Source organism: Manacus vitellinus, unplaced genomic scaffold, assembly GCF_001715985.3.
Source record: "Manacus vitellinus isolate BGI_N305 unplaced genomic scaffold, ASM171598v3 scaffold_1_pilon, whole genome shotgun sequence".
Taxonomy (NCBI): domain Eukaryota; kingdom Metazoa; phylum Chordata; class Aves; order Passeriformes; family Pipridae; genus Manacus; species Manacus vitellinus.
This window is the reverse complement of record NW_021939396.1, coordinates 52,659,742-52,686,473: the sequence shown is the minus strand read 5'-3', so window position 1 is coordinate 52,686,473 and position 26,732 is coordinate 52,659,742. Positions and strand designations below refer to the sequence as shown.

At 38.6% G+C, this 26,732-nt stretch overlaps 1 protein-coding gene across 1 annotated transcript in view; it reads left to right on the top strand.

Moving 5' to 3' along the window:
* The window catches only part of SPIRE1 (spire type actin nucleation factor 1), a 124,625-nt gene that overhangs the window by 89,133 nt on the left and 8,760 nt on the right, over window positions 1–26,732 (top strand). The window contains 5 exon segments of the mRNA XM_029959349.1: window positions 6,027–6,113; window positions 6,486–6,615; window positions 17,141–17,304; window positions 20,595–20,685; window positions 21,542–21,684. Of these exon segments, the coding sequence (XP_029815209.1) occupies window positions 6,027–6,113; window positions 6,486–6,615; window positions 17,141–17,304; window positions 20,595–20,685; window positions 21,542–21,684 (615 nt within the window).

Here is a 26,732-nt window from a genome sequence, read left to right as displayed (position 1 = left end):
ACCTTAAGAGTCATCTCAAAAGTCCTGTCATGCTTTCCACTGAAAGGCTGTTTTAGACTTTTCTCATTGGAGAGAACATTTCTGTTGATTCATGGTATAGTTTTTGGAATTCTGGAATGTGAAGTGCTACCATGAATGATAGTGTGATGGGGAAGGAAAACCTACAGAGGTTAACTGAAAACTTATATTATCTATTGCCTGTATCACGGTGCTTGAAAACTTATCAAGATCTGTTATGAATTTTCAAGGAATACTCAATGTAAAAAAAATTAAATCTTCCATTTTTAGAAGTTGAACTCAATTATTTTCAGCATATTCTACTGTTGCTTTCAAGTCAAGACAATAAGCCAAAGCAAGCTGGAGAGTGTTCGTGAATCTTCTCCTCCTAGATTCTCATAAAGGTGCTTGTAAGATTGACTTCAGGTACTCTTTTTATCAGAACCAATTTGATATTTATTGGTGTCTCCCATTCTTTCTGTCTTTTTGGGTTATATTTTTTTCAGCATTAAGTTTTTCCTGGTAAGCTAGCAGTCGATCTAAAGGGGTCCTTATCTCTTGAAGGACATTTTATATCCCTTTTTCAGAGGCATGTATTTGGTCAATATCAAAACCTTGTATTTACTTATCTTCCCCTGTCATTAGTTACAATGGAAGCATTGTCTTAGAATATTCAGTGTTCAGATGTATTTCCTTTCCTATCTTTGATAGTAAGAAAACCGTGATTTCACCAGAGAAAAAGTCAGAGAGGGGGGAGGGAGACAGATGAGAGAGGCAGAAAGTGTGTAGCATAAATGCCTTTTATGTTTGAGCTGAAAGTACTTTTCTAATCGAGATCTGGATTTAGACTATCCGATTGTATTTATTTTCTGCAGCAGATGTTGCTTAAATGTTAAATCAAGAGGGTAAAATAGAAACCCAGGTAATGATGTTATCTGTCTTTCCCCTAACAGTTCAGAGAACTGTGCTAAGTGTTCCTTCTACCCACTGCGAAAGAGGAACAGTCCCCTCAGGACCTTGATTACTGTATGCAATCAGAATAGTCGTTTTGTTTGAATGGGAACCCCTGGGTCATCTAATTTTGCTTTTGTCAGACTAGCTTTTAATTCATCTTCTGCTAAGCAAGCTCCTGCCTCTTCAGAAAAGATTTTCTTCATTATATGGTATGTCTTGGAGGCACAGCTGCTCCTCTGCTCATCCAGGCTCTCACTGTGTACAAAATCCCTGCAAGGATCTATTTTTGGCCTGCTGTCTTGTCAACTAGATAGATTGTCGAAGTGAACTCTGGGCATAAACATGAATTGGGATTACGATCTGCTGCAGGTACAGTACCTGTAGGACTGTCTGTGGTGCAATTGCTGGCTCAGTCTGACAACTGCTCCTGACATTGTGCTAGAAAAATCACATCTTTCTTATTGGAACCCTTAAATTCAGTAACTTGAATCCTGGTGCAGGGTCTGCTTGAAGACTGTGCAAAGCATGTTCAGTAATAAGACTGTAGCTTGATATGGAATGTGCAGAGCCTGAAGGATTCACATGGAATTACAGGTTTTGTTAGATTGCATACATACAGCATCTTTTAGCTGACTATCATGGGGCAAAGCTGATTATATGTATTCCCATCAGAGAAAATCATTGTGGCTCTTGAGAAGAGGAGAAAAGGACAAGAATCTTAATTTTTAGGCAGTCTAGAAAAAACGGATTATGTTTCTTTCTATCAATCAAAATGGATGTTTGGCAAAATTTTTATTAAAAGTAATTTTTTGCTTTCAATTTATAGGTAGTAGTTTTAGACTTGGTAGCTTGTGAAAACACATGTGCTACTAATGATAAGAGGCTAGTAAATTTTTTAAGTAAGTCAGATGCAACATGAAATCTTCATTGTTCTTTTTATTAGTATAATGCTGTGTTTAAAAGAGTAGCTTGATCTGTCCATGGCTGCTCAGTACTCTGAGCAAAAATTAGGAAAGGAACAGATGTTCCTATTAGGAAGTATTTTGGTGTTTCAGACTGTCAAAAGTATTGCACTAACAGACAGCAATAACTGGAGCTGCCTGTTCTCACCCACCTTCTGTCATAGTGCAAACATTCAAAATGTTTTGAAGATGCAGGATGTCAGATTCTGGGCTTTTGGTAAATAACTGGTTTAATTTGTTTCAGTGACGTTGGCATTTCTATTTCAGGACATATGAAAATAATTCCAGATTTGTCATCTCTCTATCCGGATGTAAGAGTCGTCATTTCTGTGACTGTTGTGGGAGCAAGATAGCTTTCATTCTGGCATTTTATGATCTTTAAATACCTACCTGGAGAGATATAATAGTGTTTTTCTCCCATGGAGCACCCACTCCCACAAAAGTTAAAAACTGTGAACGTGGGTAGAGTCAACATTTACTAATGGAGAAATTTGTTATATTGCTCTTACAAGCTTGATTTTTCTTTATTATGCATATGTGTTGAGCTACAGTTTTTAATTTCACAGTGATTCACAATTAGCTCTCCTTTCTATCCACCTCTCCCCCTCCAAGATGTGCATCATTTGCTGTATTTCTTGAGCAATCCATCTTTATAGGTAACAGCGCCCTGTCTTCATATTCAAGCTCTTCACAAACACCTGTGACAGTGGTATTAGCTTGGCCGTGTTGCAACAGGGGAATTTAAATATATAGGCTGAAGCTATTAATATAAAAAATATCCAGTAATTTGAATGTCTAAGCTGAGAACCTTGTAACAGGGGTTTTGGTGCGTTTTTTAAAAACATTCATTTCTTTGCAGTATTTAGCATCTTACAGTACTTACTTTAGTTGCAATAACAGCTGTGTGTGGACAGTATTTTCGTAAGCAAGATTTCATATGTTTCAAGCAAGACATAGAGAATGTGAGGAAAGGACTTTGACCAGTTTGACCAGCTGGGCATTGTAGAGTCTGTTGTTCTTGCAAACACGAGGGTCTGACGTAGTTGTGCTGAGTGGCATTCAGTTGCATTCAGCAGAGAATGCCACTTTTTCGTTTTCCAACTTGGTCACACTTCTACAGAAGTTTAGAAGTCACCCTAAGTAGAGCACGGAGTTTTACAGCTCCTAATCATGCTTTAGGGATATTCAAAGGGGTAACTGTGTAAATACTGTGGTTATCATGTGGCATCATAAACTTGTTTCTATAGTAGATGTACAGGAGCAGCAGTGTGAATACAGTGCCTTATATAATGGGAAGTACCAAAGCACTTCATTCTTGGACACTGCTGCTTGAGCTTGCTGTGTGGTGTCACATACACACTATATAACAACTATGTTAACTAAAACACTATACTGTCTGCCTAATGCAAGATGGTAAATGTATATCTACTTAAAGTACTTTAATTCACCATAAAATTTTATCATGAGCTGTTTTAGAAATGATGTATCAGTGTCTATGCAGTTTCCTTTTAAATGGAAACGTCTAGATAGTACAAAACAATATCAGTTTCATGTTGGCAATTATTTAGAGATAGCACTCTCCTACTTAATGCTGACAGCTTTAATAGTGAGACAAATAAATGGCTGAAATAATTAAATGTCAATGATAAATGAAGTTATTTTTTGAAAGTTATGAGCAATGTACTTCTTGTTTGGGATCACCATTTTTAAGGCTTTGGGCTTCACCCAAAGGTAACTAAGTACTATTTGCAGTTATTTTTTTAAATGGCAAATCCATATTTATATATTAAAATGTAATGGTAGCAGTAGATGATTACATGCTAATTTTTATGTGCAGGTGTCCACATTTATGTTTGATTTTTATAATAATTGGTTATGCTTTCTCCACACTGCTAATTTTAATGCATACTGCTATACAAAAGCTGTTTTACATGAAAACTTAGTATAGTTTTACAGTGTTTTTACAGTACTTAGTATAGTATAGTTTTACAGTGTTTACTGGTTTGCAGCTGGGGCCAGTCTGGTATGTGGGGGGGGGGGGTAAAAAAAGGAACTAAATTTGTTCCTTGGTGGTTTTTTCCCCCTGCATGTATCATGGCTGCATCTGTGGAATATCTCTGATTTAGACTTTAATCAAGAGCCATGAATTTTAATTAAGTAAAGAATGCATTTGAAATTGCTCATTACAGAGAGGGCTAGTTTGAGTAAATAAATAGATCTAGTGTGGACAGAGAGGATGAAAGCTTCTCTTCAGTATCTTCCATATCAGTATCTTGTTTGGGCGCCAAAGGTTCTGCTATGGGTGCTCCCACTCTCTTGGCTTGTTGGCTGTGAAACATCCACTTGCTTTGCCATCAGCTCCCCATGTATCCTGTGGAAAATCACTTAAGCAAATCGTACATTTCTCCTTTTCCAATCAGATGGTAATACTGATACTAATTATACCCTGATGGCATTAAGTCAGGGCCTAGAGTGCCCTGAGGTGAAAGGCTCAGAGCCATGTATTATTTATTTACCATTGTCACAGAGAGGGTTGTTCCCCAAGGCTGGAACAGAGATTATCAGTTTACAAAACGGCTGTTCTGATGGTAATAATTCGCAGCTTCAGCTATCAACTTTGACATCTGATGAACAGTAACTCAGGGAAGAGAGACTTCTCATTTCATTAACAATCCTCCAAAGCCTTCTGGCCTGAAAAAATTGCTCAGTCTTTAAAGAGAAGAAATCAATCACACAGCTTAAAAAAATATTCTCCTCATCAGGAAATGTCAAGTCACCATTTTGTATAAACCTTTTCCATTTTAATTTTTCTGCACTGTTTTTAAGAAGATGATGCATGTTGAAGGGTTTAGCAGCTTGGTATTCTCTGCCAAGCGACATGAAATTCACTCTAAGGAAGCTAAGGAGGGTGCCACAAATAGAGTTTGGAGTGTGTCTGGGGTAGAATATCTCCAGAAAGAGTCCTCAGAAAGGCAATTAAGTGTTCCCCAGGAGGGACTCTACATCTTCTTCCTTAGAGGGAAAGGGATGAATCTTCTCTGGGAGGCTGTCACTCGGCCTCAGCCTGGAAACAGGGCATGCTTGAGGTGAGCAGAGCTTGTACAGAAGCTGCTTGGCATTGATGAAGTTCAATTAGGCATCATATTCAGGTGAATATGGCACTTAAACCCATTTTTCTGATTGCACCATTCCGTCTGGATAGCCAAAGGGCATGTGATATGGCAAACCAGAGATATGTCTTTACATATGTTTGCTGGCTACAGAGTTTGTGTGAATGGAGTCTCCCAAAGAAATAACTGGCCTTTAAGAAAATAAAAAGAAGTGCTGCAATATGGGACAGTTGGTCTAAGAAATATAGTCATGTATTTTATGTTATATATGGTCATGGGAATTTCTGTCAAATTGGAGGACAGGCCTGATAGCCAGCTAGAGTGTGGTAATAGGAGGTGCCAGAAGGATGTATGACATAGGATGCTCTCTCATCCCTGACAGTGTGCTTGGGCACTGTGCTGTATGCCAACTGACCCCGACAGGTGTTTTTTGTAAGCAAATCCATACATTTATTCCCAGCTTACAATGTATACATTCTTTATATGATACGAGAACTTCCAGTGCCTTCTTTTATATCCTATACATATAGTAAATTGATGACTCTTTCCTGTGATGTCTTAAGTCTAAATGAGTTCTCAGAGAAAGAAATGTCTGTGTCTTTGGAGAAAACCAAACAAAAAAGCAAACAACCCTCACCCAGCCCCTGTTCTACAGAAATTTATGATTTACGGAGAGGAAAAGTACTTCTCCCATAGACATGATTGCAGCCCTGACATTTGATTTCATCATTTCAAAATCCTAAGTATTGCTGATTAAAGCTGCTGCAATTGTGGTTATTTTGCAGCTATCAGCAAAGCTGAGAAGCTGTTATGTATGGTTTTTTGCTTGACTGTGCTCTGCATATGGATTGTTGCTCTGCTCAGGACCAGTGGGGTTTTACGTCTGGTGCAGGTGTCAGAACACTGCCAGCTCTGTCAGGCTTGTTGTGAGTTTTCAACTATCTCATCTGCATGAATGTGAATGTAAAACACAACAATATATGTTTCACTTTCTCCTTTCCAGGTCAACGGTGACATCCCACCCCGATTAAAAAAGAGTGCCCATGAAATAATCCTGGATTTCATCCGATCGCGACCTCCATTAAATCCTGTATGTAATCCAATGGGCTTCATTCCTAACAAAAATTGTGGCTTTTTAAAGCATGTTTGTGTCCAATGAATACCACATTTTCTGCCATAGGCTTTCAAAAATATTGTCTTCTGTATATATAGAACAAGATCTTGAGTGTGCAATATCTTGCACATACCAATGAATAGCTGTTATTACCAGCAGCCCTTTATCTCTGGGAAATCATGCTCCATCAGGGAGAAATTAAAACCCTCTTTCATATTTATGTGAGGTTTAAAGTTGAGTGCATGTAAAATCATATCACAACATTCCACATTTTTTTCCAAAAAAGTCTGAAATCTACTTTCAAGGAAGCAGTTTTTCATGTAAATATGATTATATTTATATCCCAAGGCCTCGGCAAGGAAACTGAAACCAACCCCACCACGGCCACGCAGCCTTCATGAAAGGATACTGGAGGAAATCAAGGCGGAGAGGAAGTTACGTCCAGTCTCACCTGATGAGATAAGGCGTAGCAGGCTGGGTAAGCACATTGCCAGTTTTTACCTGCAGCATCCACAGGAAACTTCCCGCACGAGAAGCAGCAATATTAGCCATGTCTGTGCAGGTGTCATGAAGGATAAAATTATTCTCAACCCTTCAGAAAAAGAAAGAACCTACAGGATTTTCTAGGCCTATGCAGTTTTTGGGCTAAGTTATATTTTAAAATATGAAACCGAATGGTTCAGTTTGATTCCATTCAAGTTTTTAATGTAAGTATTAGATAAATTTAATGGTATTGTATTGCTTGTTGCACATGACAGCTAATGTTAGATTTGCTCAGAATGGAACAGTTTTTCCTTCTCGACAGTGCAGTATGCCTTACATATCTGCAAGTCTTCTTTACATGTTGTTTTTTAATTAATTTATGCTCTGTGTTTCCTGTTGTTAGTGTCATCAACTTCCTTATTTTAATTTAAAACCTGCTTTTATTGTGTTTGCTGAATCTGTTGCACTTACTTTGAATCTGAATGTTTGCTTCATTTTCTAAGTTGTGGAACATGTCTTTGTAGATCATTTTAGTGGGAAAATAATTCAGACTTGCACTGCAAAACATTTAATTTCTGCAGTGCGTATTTAGCAACCCGCTATGAAATTATACAAAATACTGTGCTGTGCAGCAATCACCAGGTTCTGATGACAAAAGAATGACAAATATAGTCTTATATAGTGACTTGATTGCTTTAAGAGTGGTATATATCTGTATCAGAAAAACCAAACTAGCTGGATTCTTGAAGAGCAAATGTGGCATCTTACATCTGAAAAGCATGAAATAACCCACGTACGTACTGTCTATCACTGCTTTTTGCAAAATATTTGTGCTTTCCACGTGCTCAAAGGCACTGGTCCAGATTCAAGTGGATTGTGACAACCCATTGTCTCTGGAGCAAAAAACAGTTTCATCAGTCTTGCTTTGTTGCATTGTTTTTGAAGTGCTTGATGGAGTTTGGGGAATGCTTGGGTGCATTTTTAAAAGCACAATGTTTTGAATATTGTTTTTTGGGCCTTCCAGTTTCTGGTTTGGATTAATTTTATGCTTGCCCTATCAATTAACATTTCTAACAGGCCTACACATTTTTCCAAATGTAGGAAGCTTGTAAAAATGTGGAATGATTCCTCACTTTTCTTTCAAACATTCAATTTCAGTGTTTTAAATGTTTTCCATCTGGGAACTATCATGTCATCTCAGGGGCAGCAAATTTTATCTAATAAATCTTTACAATTTCTAACTGATATAAATGACATTGAATTCAGTTAGTAAACAGTTTCTAAAACCAATGTTAAATTTTGGACTACCACTGGTTAGGACTTCTGAGCTGATTTTAGGGCAGGGCCTCCAACGAGGGATACCTGTCTTCCACCAATTCTTCATTTTTTGTTAAAGAATTAAATTTTTGTGTTTTGGAAATCTAGTAATTCCTCTTAAGTCCAGTGAATTGATTGGATTAAATACCATATTACTATAGGTGTAAAAAGGGATGCATGCAATTTTTTTTCCCAAGTGTGTATTTGCTGCTGGCATGAAGAAGTAGAAAGATCACAGGTCTTTAAGATAATTTTTTCTTGTGTTGAAATATGAGGTTTTGTTCTTTCTCACATTGAAATGATTGTTATGCCCAAAGTTGCTTTTAGAGTAGAATGTGTTTGTGCAGAATTGCGAATGGAGTAATGCTAGTGGCATTCAGTATGACACAAATAGATCTACCATGTAGTTTAAATGACCACTGAGTGTAATTTAGTGTAACAACATGTAAAGTAATGAGGCTTAAGGATTACAAATCTAACACCACATGGGACACTTACACCATCTGGATAGAAATATTTGTCACTATTAAAAAGGAGGGGGGAAAAAAAAGCACATTAGAATGAAATATTTGGGAGCATAAGGTATGTTTCACGTGTCCCACAGTTACTCCTTTTTGCTCAGTTTATAGCAGTCGAGAGCACAACTACACTTGACTGTTGGGGTGAGGGGGGCTGTAGTCCTGCAGTTCCTCCTCTGTGATCTGAGTGTACCTGCAGCATGTGTTTCCCAGCAGCCTCAGGCTTTGTCCCTCTGCTCTGCACAACTCATGGTACAGGTAAGACCTTCTGTACCCTGAGCTGCCACTGAGAAAAGGCAGCCTCTGGCTGGCCACTCTCAGTCTAAAACTTATTTGGAAATGGTGATTGAAACTTGGTAGCTATTCTCACAAAGAGTGTTTTGAGTGGAGGAGCTGAAGTGAGCTTTCAAATGACCTCATAAAATGATCAGCATAAACTATCAAGACAAACACAGCTTTGAGGTACATGTCCTTTTAATTAAAAGCATGGATTTGTGACTCAAGCAGGTGGAGCTACTGGAACTTAGAGAAAACTTTGCTTCATGTGCGTGTTTTATCAGCCTTCAGTTAGGGTTCAGCATTAGGTGATAAACACCCTTATGTTTTAAAATGTATAATGCTTAGTTTGGACAGGGATTTAAATAGTGCTTCGGTAGCTGTTATGTATGGCCGATGTTGTCTAGTTAATGAACTACACGAAAAATACCAACTCCCAAATCTGGCTCTGAGTCAGCCACCTACGGCATTCACCACTTTATTCTCATGAGCAAAACTTGTCCCAGTATAACCTTTTTATAAACACCTTTTAATGCAGTGGTATGTGTGGCTGACAGGCTCTTTCATACCAACTTGCATGTTTATCACCTGTCAAGTAAGACATGTAAGCTTTCTTAACATTTTTGTACATTCTTGTCATTGGGCTTGGCCTGCTTATCTAGATTAGTGCATTGAAATATTATTTTCAGTTGAGTACTATTTTGAGTGTCTGTTCCCTGAATTACATTGTTTAATTGGAAATATAGATAGGTCTTTCCAGATATAAAGAACATCTGACCACTTTCTTATCTAGCAATAAAATAGTTAGAGGCCCAGGAAGAAGAGAATATTACTGATACATTTTAAAGGCTAAGTGCACCTGAGGTTTTTGAAAAGCACAGGAATCAGCACAAATCAGATTTTTTTTGGCCTTTTTTCCATCCTCTTCAAGGAAAACTACTGTTCAAGCTTAGCTTGAATGTCTCTCTTTATTAGTTTAATTATAATCATTGGAGATTATGCTTAAAAAAATTAGAAATATCTTTATTTCAGGTCACTGAAACTTGTGTGAAATGTGGCTTTGTGCTTTCAATTTTCTTTTCAGCTTTCTCTCCTCTTTCCCTTTTCCCTTTTTCATAGCATTTTATTTGAAAATACTAAATTTTTAAGATATTTGCCTCTTGTTTTGATATTTGATTTCTCGAATTCCGAAGATCTCATTCTACAACTATACTAATATATTTATAATTGCTCTGTTTGCGTATCCCATTTATGCTACTGTAGTTTTCAGACTTTTAGCTTTACTACAGTGAAGCAGTAGTATGTCTGACACATTTTGGATTTAGACAACAGAATCCAAAATGTATTAAGTGGAGTTAATCTTTTGTTTTCATTATCCCTCTGCTTTTCTAATAGCTGAATCGTTTTCTTGTTTTGTTGTTTTTGTTTCTTTTTTTTTACAGCAATCCGGCCACTTAGCATGTCTTACAGTTTTGACTTGTCAGGTAAAATGTCCTACACCACCTGACCTGTGGTTATTGTGCTTATTGTGAAATTTGTTCCATCTGTTTGTTGAATTCACATTTAGGAAAGAAACTTGAAGGGATTCTTCCAATACATGGTCAGTGAAAATAAAAAATTTATATAAATTAGCTATTGATACCTACATTTCCCTTGCCACAAAACGTTGCCTAGGTATAGGAAACATCTGCATTTCACCTGAAGTAGAGTGCTGAAATTCTGCTTAAACAGATTACCAAAATAAGGTGGCCCAGAGCAATTCCAGACTCTTAAAAGGATTGCAGAATACAGTGTCACCTTTAAGTCTTATTGCTTTATTTATTAATCTGACGATTTGACTAGACCATCTTTTGCAGTACTTCATTTCTCACAAGGATCCAAAAACTAGCTTTGAATTCATCTACCTTTCTAGATTTAATGAAATATACCTATGTATACTAATCTAGAAAGAAACTGTCAGTTCTGCTGTGTGTCTTTACATTAGAAGCTTTGTGAGCTGTGAAATCAAAGAGGTTCACTAAAAAGGAGGCTAAACCTTTCTTTACTGATTAGCAAAATAAATTGATAAGGTTTGCTGGTAATAACTGTTACAGGGGATTCAATAGCTGATCCTTCATCAACTATCTAATATCAAATTTCAAGTTTCCTCTTTGTAAGCCATTAGTTAGGACATGCAGTAACTCTATGAACATATTCTACTTCAGAAACAACAGTGTCAGATAGAGTCTGTGCCTGCTAGCCAGAGAATAAATTCATTCCTTCCTCATTATACACTAACTTTCCAGGATGTTCAGGCTCAAAGATTCCATCATCGATGTAGGAAATACTCAACATCATCCCCAAAGGTTTATCTACTGAGGAGGGCTAGCTATCTTATGCTAGCTCTTACCTAATTTCCCTTAGGTGACTCCTGAAAAGAGTCTCCAAATAAATCCATGCTCTCTGTACCCGCTCCCCTCCTTCCTTCGAGTTGTATGTAGAAACGTCTCATCTGAGACTTTTGCAGAGTTCTCATCCTCAGTTTCTCCATGCACCCTTTAGCCTCATCTGGTTGTTTTCCCCACAGAAAGGCATAATCTGACTGAAATGCTGGCATATTGTGAATTAGAAAGACCATATGGAAGTTTTTCAATAACTATAACATAAAAACTAAAATAGTTATGCAATATGGGAACACAGTCCACAAGTGACCTACCTGTGAACGTGGTTCCCTGTTCTGGCTGAGCCAAGTAATAAGTTTGCCACTGTGGAGCAGGGAGGAGGGACCGGCTTCTCCCTCTCCTTCCCAAGCTCCCCTCTATGCATGAGATTCCCCCTCCTCCTTTGTGCAAGCCCTGCTCATTTATTCACAAGATGACCTGGTTAAACCCATGTAAGCCAGGAACAAATACTTTTAATTTTTTAACAGGTTGGTTTTCTGCTCTTTTAGTGATTTAAACCCTTTTACTGTCTGATCAGATGATCAGAGAGCTGACTGAGGAGGGCAGGTGATGAGCATGGGTGAAAGGGAGGAAGAAACAGGCTCTCCCCATCAGAGGTGGTGACAAGCTGTTAATCCAGCTCAAGCCTTTCTGTGAAACCTTACACTCATGGTGCATTGTACAGCTACTACAGCTGTCTGGTGGGATTAAAATTACGTATATACATGGTATCATGTTTTACTCTACCAAAAGCTGCCGGGTCCCCAGGGCCTCAGATAGTAGCATAAACAGGCAAACTTCAGTTTTTCAAAAAGTATCACTACTTTCAGATACACCAGAAGTTCCATGAGTTTTAAGACTATAAAAACTGAATGTGCCAGTGACCAACAAAAGAGAAATGTTCAGGTCTGTCCTTTGACACGTGTCTGTCTGCTTCTTCCCTTGCCTTTTATTTTTAAGAATTCTGAGACATCCTCATTTATTTAAATCCCAACAATGTTTTGTAAAAGCTCCCTTCATAATCTGTTAATTCATCGCCATCCTGTTTTTATTTTAAAGAAGTAGCTTTAGCAATCTGTACTGTACTTTGATTTGCTCTTTTTGACTGACCACTGAAGAACTCTTCCTGGTTTCTTTGTCCACCTCCCAAATGTGATTGGTTTTGTTTCGAATCATGTAGTTCTCAGCAAGTATGGTGTGACTGAATGATCTGATAAATTGTACTTAGAAGTAAATTCTGATGATTAAAACATTCCAGTTAGACAGATGTGAGACACCAGATGAGCAGTACAAGCAAATTAAATGGGTTGGGATATTGATAGTAAGCAGATAAGCAGTAATTTTGAATGGTTTGCGTGCTTTTACTTTTTTCATTATTTTGGAGGCAGAGAGGCTGTACTGTGCTTTCATCACTGTTTCCACACACTTGCCTTTTCACTGCTTTCATTGCTCTCTGCTTGATGGAATTGCTGTCATGAAAAAACCCACAAACCAGCTGAAAAACAGAAGTGTTTCCTACTAAGTGCTAAAGGACAGGTGCAGGTTTATATTATGCATGCTATCTGCGATGGGAACGATGCAGACCAATGCTGAAAAGACTTTTACTGGCACTGAGCTGGTGTAGTTGGTATGTCACAGTGCCTGGCCCCAGGCATCTGGCTGCTGCTCTCATGAAGAGGAGAGGAGGGGGTGCCTGGGACCTCCTTTTACAGGGCTGTTTCCTACTGGTAGAACAGAAGGAGTAACCTGTAGTGAGATATCTGAGAGGTACTCAGATATCAGGTAGGGACCAGGGCAGTCACTGAGACCAAGACAGTCATTGCCTTCTTCCTGTAATAGAAAAACACCTTAAAAGCAGTTTAATTTCAATGCAGTGTTGAATGCAGATCAATCATTCCCACTCTTAACCCTCCAGTTCTTACCTCAAAGCTGTATGCATGGCTGCTTCAAAGTTGTTATTTCAGAAATAGTTTGTACATTGGGGGGTGTGCAGGGAGAAGAAAAAAAGGAAACTGAAGCATTTAACCCCAAATTTCATGGGAATTATTACTTTTAGATCATCTCTGCCTCAGACCAGTGTGAGGAAGGACTCCACCACCTCCTGATAAACTCTTAATTTAGATAACACAATATGATGAAAACACCAGCAAAGGGCTGGCAGTTTGTTACACTTATTTAGTAGTTCTCATGTTTGACTTCAATGTCTTATGTCCACTGAAAGGAACAGCACATCTGTGTTACCTTTATTCATTATATAAGAATACCCAGTATATCATGATCCTAACTAGCAAAAAGTAAACCTATATTAATTCTGCAAATCCATTTTAGCCTTCTTTTAAATGCAGTGTAAAAAATTATAATCTTGAGCAGTATATTTGCTGTCTAGAGCAAATTCATGCTTCTCTTGTTACTCTTTGCCAAGGAGAGCTGGTTAGGAGGCAGACAGCATATGGTTACATGACTGCTGTGGTTTGCATGTAATTTGTGGTCTGCTTAATTCCTTGTTTCGCAAGAGACATAATCTTACATGTAAATAAAGGTTCATTTCATATTATCCTAGGGTGGGGGTTTTTTGTCTCCCCTGTCTTAGGGCTAGTCAGGAAAGCCCAACAGAATGATCAAGTAATCAAATCAAGACCTTCTCTTGATTTGCCTGTCGTAATGATAGCTTAGAGAAAAACTCAAAAGAAAGCAGACACATTCATCCAATTTGCAGGTACTGTTCATTGTACTTGCTGACTGAAAATATGGAGAAGTGACACTCTCTCAGTGTGTCTGACGCTCTAATAAATTCTTAACCCCGGGCCATTACAGACACAAGCCTTTTTTTAATATCATTGGAATCATCTTCAAAACATCTATGAAACCAGAGATTGTGAACTCCTATCAATTGAAAAAAAATAAATTTAGGTTTTTGTTTCAAAGAACTGTCCATTGATTTCTTCTGTCACGTTCATTTTTATAAACATTAGTCTATTTGTTTTTTCTGCCTTGTTTATCCTGATAAATTTTATTTTGTTTATGATGATGTACAATTATTTGCTACCTAGTAATGTTTCTGTTGCCTGAGTACATCGCTAAAATAGCTTAAACAGAGTAGTCATTTTTTGGTCTGTGTCTGCTAACAAATTCAGGTTTTATTTATGGAACAAGTTATTTTTCTTGAAATCTGTTTGTTGAAACTAAGATTTCATGATGTTTTTCCTCAATTATGATAATCCATTTATTCCATTTATGTATCCTGTACTGCAAGTGCAAGAATGAGAAACTGAATTTGATTGACCAAATGGATTTTATAGATTGGATACTTTTCTAATTTTACTCTATTTTTAATTATTCTTTAGTGCTTACAAGTGGTAAAAACTCCCTGTTTTTTTTTTAAGGAAAGTATGGTGCTAAATTTTATATCCTACTGAAGAGCCCTTGAAAACAAATACTATGTTGGATTGTCTTCTTGATTCACCTAAAACTTCTCTTGTGTTTGAAGAAAACTCGAACCAACATATAAACAACTCAGAAATATGTGTGAACAATTCATACATGTGCGACTTCAAATCACAACTGGTTTAGGCTTCACAGATAGTGATTGGCTACATAAATTACCTCCAAAATGAACCAGAAATTTCCATTTCTGGGGCTTAAAAGAAATTGGGCCTAATTTTTAGAGGAAAAAAATTCACACCCAAAACAAACAAACAGAAAACTACTAGAGAAGAATTTATGATGTAAAAACACATTCCATCATCTGCCATAGTGCTAGGGCATGTCTGGTGGATGTTTCCCCCTCTTTCCTTTCCCCAGACCTATTGTGTGTTTTATTTTTTGGAAGGAGGGCCATGCTTTGGCCTTCCCATCATTTATTGTTCCAGTGAGTCCAAGAGTGCTTACAGGCCATTCTTCACCCACCCTACCATCAGGCAGGGGAGTCACGACCCGGGAGGTTTAGGGGAGAAGAGGCACCACCTTTGGCTTCTGGGTGGTGATGCTGGGGCTGCTTCCCTGGACAGTCTGTTCAGGAACCACCCTGTGCAATCGAAAGACAAGTCAGAGGCTTTTTCTTACTCATTTGGGAAACCCAGAGCTTCTTCAATCAACTGCGTGCCAGCTAATTATGAGGTCTCAAGAAGTGGCATTGGCAGCAGGGAGAGGAGGCAGTTTGGGTTTTATTTTCCTGCTGTCCCTTTCTGGGATTGCGTTGAGCAGCTCTTAGATCAGGAATGCATTTGATGTGGAGGACGCCCATGCTGTACTCACAGAGATCTAGAAGGAAAAAAAACTCCATGACCTATAAGCCATAGTGGTAGTCAGGACACCCATTAGCAAAGCCTTTGAAGATAGGAACTAAGGGTTAGAGAGTCTAAGTCTTTGATTGCAGCTCTTTGTAGGGAGGACCTGAAGGCAGTAATGACACTGTAGTACACAGATTCATCGGCTTGGAATGTCACTATGACTTTAATAGGCCAAATAATGGCCTTTTCTTGTACTCCCAGTTGAAGGTATGATTTATAGAGGAACTATAATATATCCTCTGTCCTTTCTAGCTCAGTTTCCAGGATTTAACAATAATAACCTGAATAATTCTTTAAAATATATATTGATTTAACTTATTCCTCTCCTTATTCTGTTTCAATAGCTGCTCTGGTGAGAATGTTGTAAAACAGACCTGCTACTGTAGCTGAGCTTTGTCTAGACTGTAGTTTTAATTTACCTAGTGCACAGATGGCTTTATTAATTCAAATGGTGTTGTAGCAGCAGTGACTGTGTCTGTTTATACCAGGACAACATGTAAGTAACTCCAAATGATGGTGAGTACTTACACTGTTGGCACTATGAATATCTGGATGATATAGTTTCTCTGTCACAGTCCTCCCAGTAACCTAAGGTACAAGTCTTGACCTTCTGTGCCTCTTTTCACCATGTGTAAAAATGGGAATAATAACTCATCATTACCCTAATAATACCTAGAGGTACTTTGTTATTACAAGACTGGGGAAGGAGTCCTATAATTACATAAGTAGAAAAACACATTTGTAGAAAGACCAGATGCTTAGGCATACATGCAAATGAGAGATTAACAGCTTCTCTTCCTTGTCCCTCCAACATAATTTTCTTCAGCTTGGAATACTACACTTTGTACTTTTACAGGGATAAAACTGATTTATCAGACCAAACTCTAAGCTCTTCTAAAATATCAAAGCCGAGGTCATTATCTTAATGTCTAAGCTAAGCTAGGCTAAGCACAGCAGACCCAAATCTTACATTATCTGAGATGCATCTTCATTGCACACTGGCAGAAATCCCAAGTAATTTACTCCGTGGAGTTACATCCTTGTAAAACTCATGTAGATGAAAATAGAGCTGGAGCCTCATGTTTCTGCTGTTACATGAAGGTCTGACATCACAGACATATTTTTAATACAAATGGCCATGCAAGCCTAAGAGTTGTGCATGTGTTTGATGAATGCTTATTATTTACCTCATTTTCATTCCTTTTCTGTATACTGCAGAATAAAGAGCAATTCTGTCCTCACAGGAAAAACAGGGTTTACTCCATGCTAAACCTCCTAATTTCTGTATGGTGTTGTCATCAGATTCACTGGAAACCCACTTGCCCAGATATGGTTGTGCATTCTTCTGGTACTTGTTATATAGTTAATTATAGGTTATACATTGAAGGAAGAATATTTTCAGGTTTAACACAAGCAATTTTTTTAAAGTTGACTGGTGTTCTTCTGAGGTTGGGTTTTAGTGTTATGCTGTTATGCACTGCTGCTTTTTCCATGGCTTTCATTCTTTCATACTGCTTCTGTACCACAAGCCATTGCCTGTAGTTCTCCGAGAAGCATACTGCTGAAAGTAGAATAATTGCACACATATAACTATCACAATGATTTTTTTTTCTTTTTGTGTGTATTGCATTGACAGTAAGATTTGAGAAGGCAAAGTACATATTAGTTCCAAACACCAATTATTCTGTTTCTTTTGCTAGATGTGCCAACGCCAGAGGCTGGAAGAAAAGTAGTGGATGCCTCTGTAGTGAACGGTGGCCTGGCACCACAAGGAAAGCAGAATGGGACCACACAAGTCACAGTACAACGCAAGAGACTCCTTAAAGCTCCCACATTGGCTGAACTTGACAGCTCAGATTCAGAGGTAAAAAATCAGGACAGAACTTGCTTCTCGATTTGTCAGAATTGAGTCTTGTTTCTTAATTTGCCGAACTGATCAGATGAGAAGTGACTTTGCAGATTATAATCTGAATTTTCTGTGACTGCTCTGTCAGCCCATGGAACTTCAAAAATCTTAGATCAGATCTCAAAAAAGGAGAATATTATTTTAAAGTGTTAAAGGGAATTTCAGCCTTAAACCAGTATTTACTTACTGTCCATAATGTCCGGTGTCTGTCCACAGTGTATGTTTAGCAATTATGCTTTTGGGAATTCAGGAAAATGCGTTGCACCCTTCTGGCACCCATAGAGGAGCTGTCACTAAAGGACTCAGATGTAAGACCAGCCTCACCCTACCAGCTGTTAAATAAAGAGCATCAGCTGTGCCAGAGGGGTTGCAGTTTGCTGCAAATGTCAGTGCATTAATTTGCTATATAAGATTGGGAACTAACACCCTAAAAATGTTTCACAGACAGGGACAAGCACGTACTACTCAGATGAAGAAATAATTTTGAATCCATGCTCTCTCAAATTGAGAGTTAAAGATTTAAAAAAGCATTAAAAGGAGAAAACCTTAAAAAGCTTTTTAGCTTCAAAGCTGCCTTATATATGATCTTCAGGAAGTACCAACATTACATCCTCAAGAATGAGCTTTGTCTTCTGGACCAGTAGTATTATTAATTGAGTTTGGACCTTTCTGAAAGTTAAGCTGTCTGGAAAGCTCATGCAGGCAGGCTTTATTCACAGAGAATAATTTTAGCCTGGGGAAAGCAGTCTTCCCTGACTGTTTTTCTCTCTTGTAAATGGGGAAGGAGGGGTTTCCTGACAGGGTGGTTACAAAGGCATCTAAGCTGAAAAGAAGGCTGGGAAGAAATATATGTGGGGAGAAATTTATCTCTTTGCATAGTTTCTTGATCTGTGAAAGGTTGGTCCTCTTTGTATTAGGGGTTATCCTGTGGGTGACTTGTGTGGGTGCGTAATTTGATACATCTGTTCTGAAAGCAGAAGAGATTTGCATTCTGAAATCACTCATCAGTCTTTAAGATTACAACAGAGGCTACATGAGGTTTTGTTAACATGAATGAAGCTGGGCAGAATTCAGGAATATTAAGACCTGTCAATGAGAGTTGGATCTTGAACTTACAGCTTCTGTGCATCCTTGAAGCTAATGCAGCATGATATTTCACACAGAAAAATGAGCAGAAGCCAGTAAAAGAAAATTATGTAAAGGGAAATGTGAAATAATTCTTGTAGGAGGGAAAAACAAGATGTCTGAATGTGGCTATTGATTAGGGAATACTGTGTAGGCAAGCAAAGTGGTATGGAATAAGCTCTGAAACATACAGCAAAAGATAAATTGAAAATAAATCAGTAACATCGAGCTGTCACAGAGAACACATGCTGTACTGGGTTGAGTCAACAGACATAACTGGTGAAGCAATTGAGATGTTGAAGATGCAGAATACTGGTTGGGGCTCAGGAACAGTGCTAAAGTAGTGAAAATAAACTGAAGGGAGTTAGGGTGAAATTTTGAAGCTGATGAAGGGGGTGGGACATAGAACAAACAAACAACGTTTGTGTTATCCTGATTGCCTGTAAATGACTCGGCCACCTTTTTGACTGCAGTTCCAACTGGGCTTAACCTATTTAGAGCTACTCACTGGGAGGGAAATTACGACTATGCCCTAAATTACAGGCTGGAAATACCTGCACTGCTAAGCTTTGGACCTCCAAATGAGCTACGATGCAGACGCATTTTCTTCATCCTGAATCTCCTTTGTTGTTTCAGCTGTGTTGTGATGCAGGCTACATCCCAACACTCAGTGTAGCCAGATAGAGGTGAAAGGGAAGGTCTGATACAGCCCTATGCCCATTCACTGGCAAGGATGAATACTGTATGAATCATTACTTCTTTCTGTCCTTGATTTTTCTGCATCGCCCAGTTTCCAAGGGGCAGGGAGGAGGAAGTGCTGTTTTGCTTTGTGTGGCTAGGAGAAGTAGCAATCTAATAGTGATTTTTTGAAACAGATATAAAAATTATATCTTCCTAATGAAGCTACATCTATCTGGACAAAAATCATGTCTGTAACATAGTTACATGTTTTAGGGTGATGCCTTTAAAGCTGTAGCTTTTTTAGTACCTGTAAAATTCTAATTGTTTTGCACTCTATGAAGAAGTGCACAGTATTGGATGTTTTGTTGGTCCAACCTCAAATGTAAAATATCAGATAGTCTACCATAATAGTCAACAGTTACTTTGTAGATATGAAGAAGTAAATACAATGATTCATAAGTACTTCCTACACAAGATTTCATTCTCAACAAAGCTTTCTATGTTTGAGAAATTGTAGGGCAATAATAGCATTTTCAGTGCACATGTTTGTGCACAGAAGTAGTAATTTGAAATGACAAACCAGGAATACCTGGGAACTTGTAGAGGCCTCTGTCCTGTGATGCATGGTGCTCATTGAGGTGATCCTGCCAGCTTTTCTGTCTGACTGGCTGTTGCCAAAGAAGGCAATCTTTCAGCCAGTGGAGGTTTTCCTGCTTTCAGCTCACTTAACTGAGGAAATCTGTGAGAGAGAGGTTCGGCCACCTGCTGGATTTTAGAGCAGGTCACATGTTTGATCTGTATATCTTGACAACTTACATCATTGGTTGAAGGCATTCACATTGGAGCTAAAGAGCATTCACACTTGGTCCTTCAATGCTGTTTCTTTGGGAGGCTCCTGTGATGATCTGTATCTTTACTTTCACTCTGGCAACTGAAGACAGAGTTTTTAGGTGAAAGCAAAGGATTTAATAATTTGGGTGGCATAATGCTTTAGCTAGTTGAAAGTTGTTAGTCAAAGCCCATTTCACTTTCCTTCATCTTGCAGGAGTTGCATTTGGCTGTTGTGAAGAAACACGCTTGTATAGTGAATGAGATTTCTTTTAAATACAGAAGAAAGGAGAAATGCACCAGGATTGGGAATTAGAGAAACAGTGCAGTGCAAATCAGATTAGTTTCTCTTTACCTGAGTCACTTATGTGAGTGGCTCTCATTCCTTTGGTGACTAGAGAAATCTGAATGCTGATTCCTTGTTAGTGCAAGAAATAAAGTTTCCATTTGCTCAGTACTGTACAGTCAATGTTTTTCTCAGGACTTCTAGGGCTTTGAGTGATTGAATGGTGCAAAATATCTGTGATAGCTTACAGTTTCTGTGTACTAAGAAGTAGTAAAAGAACTAAAAACAGTCCCTGAGGAATTCTGTTTCTTTTCCTCTTACCAAACAGGAGGAATCAGTGCACAAGTCAGGAAGTAGCAGCAGCATCTCCCCCTCACAAGTGGAAGACCCCTCTCAAGAAGGCACCAGCAGCAGGAAGAGTAAGTTATTGTGAGAGAGCCCAGTGGCTGCTTTTACACACTTCTGTTGTCTTCTGTGCTGTGAACTTCATCTGAAACTTTTATAGAAGGCTAAAGCTGAGCGTTTTTAATGGAATAATCCTCTGAAGCTGAACCCTAGAACGTGCTGAATGGGTCAAATGTGATAAACAATTGGAAGCCATTACTCCCCACTATGTGCGGACCTCTTTGTGAAGGAGAAGGTTTCATACTCCATGTAAAACAGTAGTCAGAAGTGAATGGAGGGATAGGTTCGCTCTGCTCATCTCATAAAATAATTTGTTGCTGCAAAAACATGTTCTAACCTGGGGCAAATTCAGAAGTTTCTTGCCTGTCTGTCACCATGGCAGTGAATGTACTTGTTTGAAAGACATACAGCAATCACGGGTATTACTATTTACAGACCAAAGGAGAACATCCGGTCTTTTTTTCTTTCAAAGAAAGTTACTGTAGCCTTTACTGTGTAACAGTATTTTTCATTTGTTTCAAAGTGTTTCAGTTTCACTGGAAAGGTTTTGTAACGAAACCTGCAATCTGTGCATGTATTTTCTGTGCATGATGGTGAAATAAGCAGAATAAGCCAATATCCTGAAACACCATGGGAACTGGACAGTAGTGTGTCTTATTTGCTAGTTTTGTGAGTATTCCTATTCTCTCAGTCTGGAAGATGTGATGAATGGGATACCTGTCTCTGAGTATGAGCTCTGAGTATGGATGTGTAACTTCAGCTACCAGTAGTAGGAATTCTAGCAAATCAGTGGCTGGATTAATACTGAGCAATGTTAACAAACAGTCTCCCTTACAAGAACTAACTTTTTTATGCTTTTTGAATCCTTAGTGCCTCCGAAGTTCTTGCCCATATCGTCTACACCACAGCCTGAGAGACGGCAACCACCTCAGAGACGACACTCCATTGAAAAGGAAACACCAACCAATGTGAGACAGTTCCTACCCCCTTCAAAACAGAGCTCCAGGTCACTTGTAAGTGGAGGGGGTGGTAGGAGAGAGAAAAAGAGGCATGCTAAGAGTATAATGAAAATTAAAACGTGGCTTCAGTGTGATTAGAGCTTGACTCAAAGAAAATTCAATTCAGAAACAGCCCTTGGCTTCTAAAGACATTTTGAAATCAAGATTTGAACTTTGTCTCTCTAGCATATTTATCCAAAAACCCAGGTACAGGTGCCTCAGAAAACATTTGCACTTTGATTAGGACTCCGGGTAAAGCCACGTGTCTTGATTTTGTTTCAGAATGTTACCAAAACAAATGAACTTCACCTTACTGATTTTCCACTTGAATAGTGACAATTCAAAAGCAGTGGATGTATTTTGGGATTTGGGAGAATTTTTTTAGTTGTTGGAAGTATTGCTGTTAATGACTGAATGAATGGAATGGTTTCTTTTCTTCCCACCTGAAGAATTTGCATGGTAATGTTTATATATATGAAAACTCTTTCAGTAGTCCAAATCAAGGTTTGTCTGTGTTGCTTTGTTGAAGTTACTGAGGCAAAAACCTGTGCTTGAAAAGAAAGTACAGTGCATTTGATCAATTAGCTTTAATTGAGAACTGTTTTCCAACAGAGTACAAACAGCAAAGGGTATGAAATCCTGGTTCATTTATGCTGACATACTGATTAGTGCTTTGTGATTTCATGTAGGATATGTTCCTTGTCTCTTTTCCTACCAGCAGGGTTTCAAAGTATGCCCCATGAGGTGCTGGTGAATAGGAAAATTGATAAACACATCCTAGTTTTGAAAGGAAGGTAATATTCACTTGCCCAGTCTTGTAGTGCAGTGGTATTAACGGGCTTTGAAGAGCATTTTTGTTGGCCCAAGAGATGATGGCCAGGATCCAAACCTATTACATGATGAAGCTGATCAGTAACAAGAAAAATATCTCCAAATATTCCCATGAAGTCCTTTCCCTTTTCAGAGAGTCTGCTGGATTTGATTACATCCTTCCAGGTAGAATGTAGTTCCTCATTCCTGCTGAAGGTCAGGTAGTAACATGTTGATAAATGCACAACACAAGTAGACATCTTCTGCCAAAGTGAACTTGGAGCAGAACATATTGCAGCAGAATCAAGCTGGAGGGCTCCTTCAAACATGCCTTTGAAAACACTATCACATAAAATGGCTTTCCTGCTGGCCACTCACTATATGTGGAAACCCAAGCTTTATTTTCTGGTAGGCCTAGAGTTACTCACAGACAAGTAGTTTAAAGAGAGGAGGGGTTCAGAAAGCATTATATGCTATACTGAGACATTTGCTCCATCCTACTTTTAGTGTATCTATGTTACATCGTAATATTAATCTTGTGTATTTGAGAGGATCATCCAACTTAAAAATCTCAGATGAGACTGGTATTTTAAATAGGTCAACCAACTCCTCACCAGGATCTTTCTGACCATGTGCATACTCTGTCAGTCTGTTCACTGACATATGCCTAGAAAAATACATACAAAATAAAACCATTGCAGAAAATCTAATTGAGTTATTCCATTCCCCTTGAAAAATACTAAAGGAAAAGGGAGAAAAAGCCATGAGATAAGTCAGGCTAATGTGGGAACAGATGGGGGAAGGGTTTTATTAGTTTCTTTTGTGTTTGGGGGGGGGTTTTGTTTGTTTGTTTTGGTCATTTTTTTAGTTGGATTTTTTTTTTTTAAAATCTTCAGAGAACTGTCACCTAGCTTGGTTTTAGCTTTGAAGTGAGAAAGAAGGAAAGATAGTAGTGAAATGATGTTCCATTAGTAAGAACCTATTTTATTTGATGCCTAGAGACCTAATTCTTTAGCTTGACGATAGTGCCCTCTAGGGTGTGACAGACAACTCCCACAATACTCTTGTTTTTCTTTTTGATAGATGAGTTCTGATATGCTGGCACTGGCCCAGTTCCAGAAAGCTTCAGCTTTCTGCAACTCTCTCCTTCCCCGGAGGGATGCCAACCTTCCAGTGGCTGTGCCAGATGTTGCATGTGTAAAATTGCCCTTCCAGGAGTGAATGCTTCTCAATGAGTGCAGAATACTATTTATTTTTTATTTGACATCACACTTCTTGATCCCTTCCTTCAGGATTGATGGAATTTCATTTCTTATCACCAGCTCCTGTGACCTCGGTTTCTCTCCAAGGTGAAGGAGGCCTCGTCAATAAATAGCCCTCGATGCCAGTGAAACCAGTCAGGGGGTTGCTACAGTCTCTTAGCAGGATTAGCAAGAAACTGGTCTGTCTTGCATACTAACGATGGTTTTGTGAACTGGCATCTCATCAGATAGAGGCAGTTAGGCCTAAGTAGGTGGGGAGGGGAAACAAGCTTGGAAAAGCGCCAAACATAGTCCTTTTGATGTGTCACCCTATCAGTGCTACATGGAAAAGCAGAGTGGCTCAGTGATTTTGGGGGGGCAGTCCTGGTGGTGTGCTTACTGTAGTGAGCTGACTTGGAGCTTAATCAGTGAGATGAAGTCAGTGTCCAGAGATGTACATATGGATGCCTTTGTAGTCTGTTTGCTTTTTTAATTATTATTATCATCATTATTTTTTTACATGACCCAGAGGACCAAAGCTAATGGTTTCATTTATACACAGCATTCGCTTCTCTGCTTCCTATCTATTGTTCAGGTTCCTAGGATAACCAGTTTATTTCCAAGGATGACTTTCAGACCACTTTTTTCAACTATGCAAGCAGCTTCTCTGCTCAGCTCTCATCCGGTTGAAGCAGCCATGTGTGGGGTGGCAGGGGCTATGTACTATCTCTGTGAGAGAGCTTTTGCCAGCAGGTGGAAATCCGCAAAGGTTTGCCTCTTTTTGCTGGCTTTGGAAATCACCTTCACCAGCATGTTCCCTGCTAGGGGAGCACTTCCTCAGCTGTGGCAAGAATTACAGCTCAGGCTGGGACACTGCACTTGATTGACATTGATTTAAATGTGTGTAGGATATCTGTGTGTCTTCAATCACCTCACGGGGAAAAGAAATCAGTTCTGAAAGGACAGCAAACTAAAAATGCAACATCACAAGATTATCAGTGGGACAGACCTTAGATATTACAGCATGTGAAGATCCTACAGCAAAAATCGAGTAAAACTATTGTAATCCATGGACTATGCTGAAAAGAATTAGGTTTTATGTTTCTACCAAGATACACTATATAGAATGGAAGGGCATTTGCAATCTGCTTTACTTGAAAACACCTACATATTGTTTTGGTCCTCAGCACACTTACGTATCAGAACTTGCAGAATAATTCAGAGTCATGTACCAGAGAAGGCAAATCCACTGAAAACTAATTCATTTACCCCTATGTAGAACTGAACATGAGTAATTTAATTTTTCCTTACCCCGAGGTAGAATTGAACATGAATAATTTAATTTTTCCTTCTTTTTCTTGTCCCAGCCACTAAGTGGAAGGGTGAAACTTCTTGCAGGAGAGTTTATTGTTGAGATACCCAACTGACCTTCTAGAAACTTTTAGTCTGCAAAAGGAACAAGAGTTTAGAGTGCTTGACTAATTGTGAATTGCAGAATTTAGAGGCAAATCTGACACTTGTTCATTTTGCAATTTAATAATATGCTGCTCATTTGAATGTCTAGTGACATCTTTTAGTGAGAAGTTTTACAAGGAATACATTAGAGTAAAAATGTGTTAGTCATAAGGACCTATTAGGTGTGTGTATGCTGAGAATGGCCTACAAAGCACTTTATGTCATATTACGGATATGCAATCCTTACTACCTGCTTTTCCAGAGCAAAAGAAATTACACATATACACCTTAAACTATTACAGTGTTTCTAAGGTGATTGCGCAGTTAGTGTTAAGCCAGTTCTCAAGACGATCACGGAAACTTCAAGTTCAAAACAGTATTTTTAAGTAATATTTTTTCCCCTTTTAAAGTAAGCATATGGACTTGTCTTTAATAGTAAAATGAAAATGGAATTTTATTCCAGAAAATTGAGACCATTCAAACCATATTTTGTCTTTACTGTGTTCTGTTGTATGCAAGTATTGTAGAGAGTGCTCTCATTTGGACCTGCCTAATTTGAGTGCATATTATTGTTGGAAGTTTGAGCAATAACTCCAAAGCATCATTGTTCAATGAAGTTTAGCCAGTGCTTAGCATAATTTTAATTAATTTCAATGCCTTAGAGGTAGTGTAGAAACAAAAAATTTTCTGGTGTACTTATTTCTATTCTGAAAAGGGACAAAAAAACCCAAGCAGTTTTCTGAAATCGGCAGAGTATTTATCTTTCATTTAATGTTGCATTAACATTTTGTTGTCCTTGTGTAACCTCTGGAATTAAAACATTAGCATTTAAACATGTGAACATTTTCTATGTTTCCCCTCTCGCCTGCTGGCTATTCCTATTTTAATGATATTCATTTTCGATTGGTACGACAACAGGCCCACACTATTCCCCTAGTACGTGCTCTACACCTATAGCAGATCCACAGACTTTCTTCAAAGGAGCAATATTCCCTGCCGTCATCGTTCTGTAAAGTAAAGGAATGGGCTTTCATGAGGGGATAGGAAGAGCTTCAAGTAAGAAATGTATTTCTAAAGGACTTAAAGCTCTGATTGATTACAAGCATGCAGTCAGCCTCATTCACCTCGGATAGTTTTTCCCAGTCTCCCACGATATAGAATCGAGGGGGTTTGCTGGCATTGTATGCATCCCACTTTCCCACCCACTTCCTCTCCCGTCTCGCCCCAGCCTTCAGCCGTGCCTTCTCCATAGCAAGACAGTTGCTATGGGAAGAACCCAGAACTAAATGCTGAAAGCTGCTAGTTAGCTGTAAAGTCCTTCATGAGGAACAGAAGTTACTTTGTTTTGGCTGGGCAGTTTTACACCTCAGAGCAAATTGCAACTGCTTTTGACATAGTTTGTTCTTTCCAGAAAACTAGTGTTCCATACCCCCCAAAGTTTTAGATGGCAAATCTAACAAAGTTAACTCAATTCTAGTCTTTCTTGGGGTACCTTAAACAGAGTGAAGTTTCTTTGTGTTCCCTTTCTAGATGGGTAAGACAACAAGTTTTTAAAAA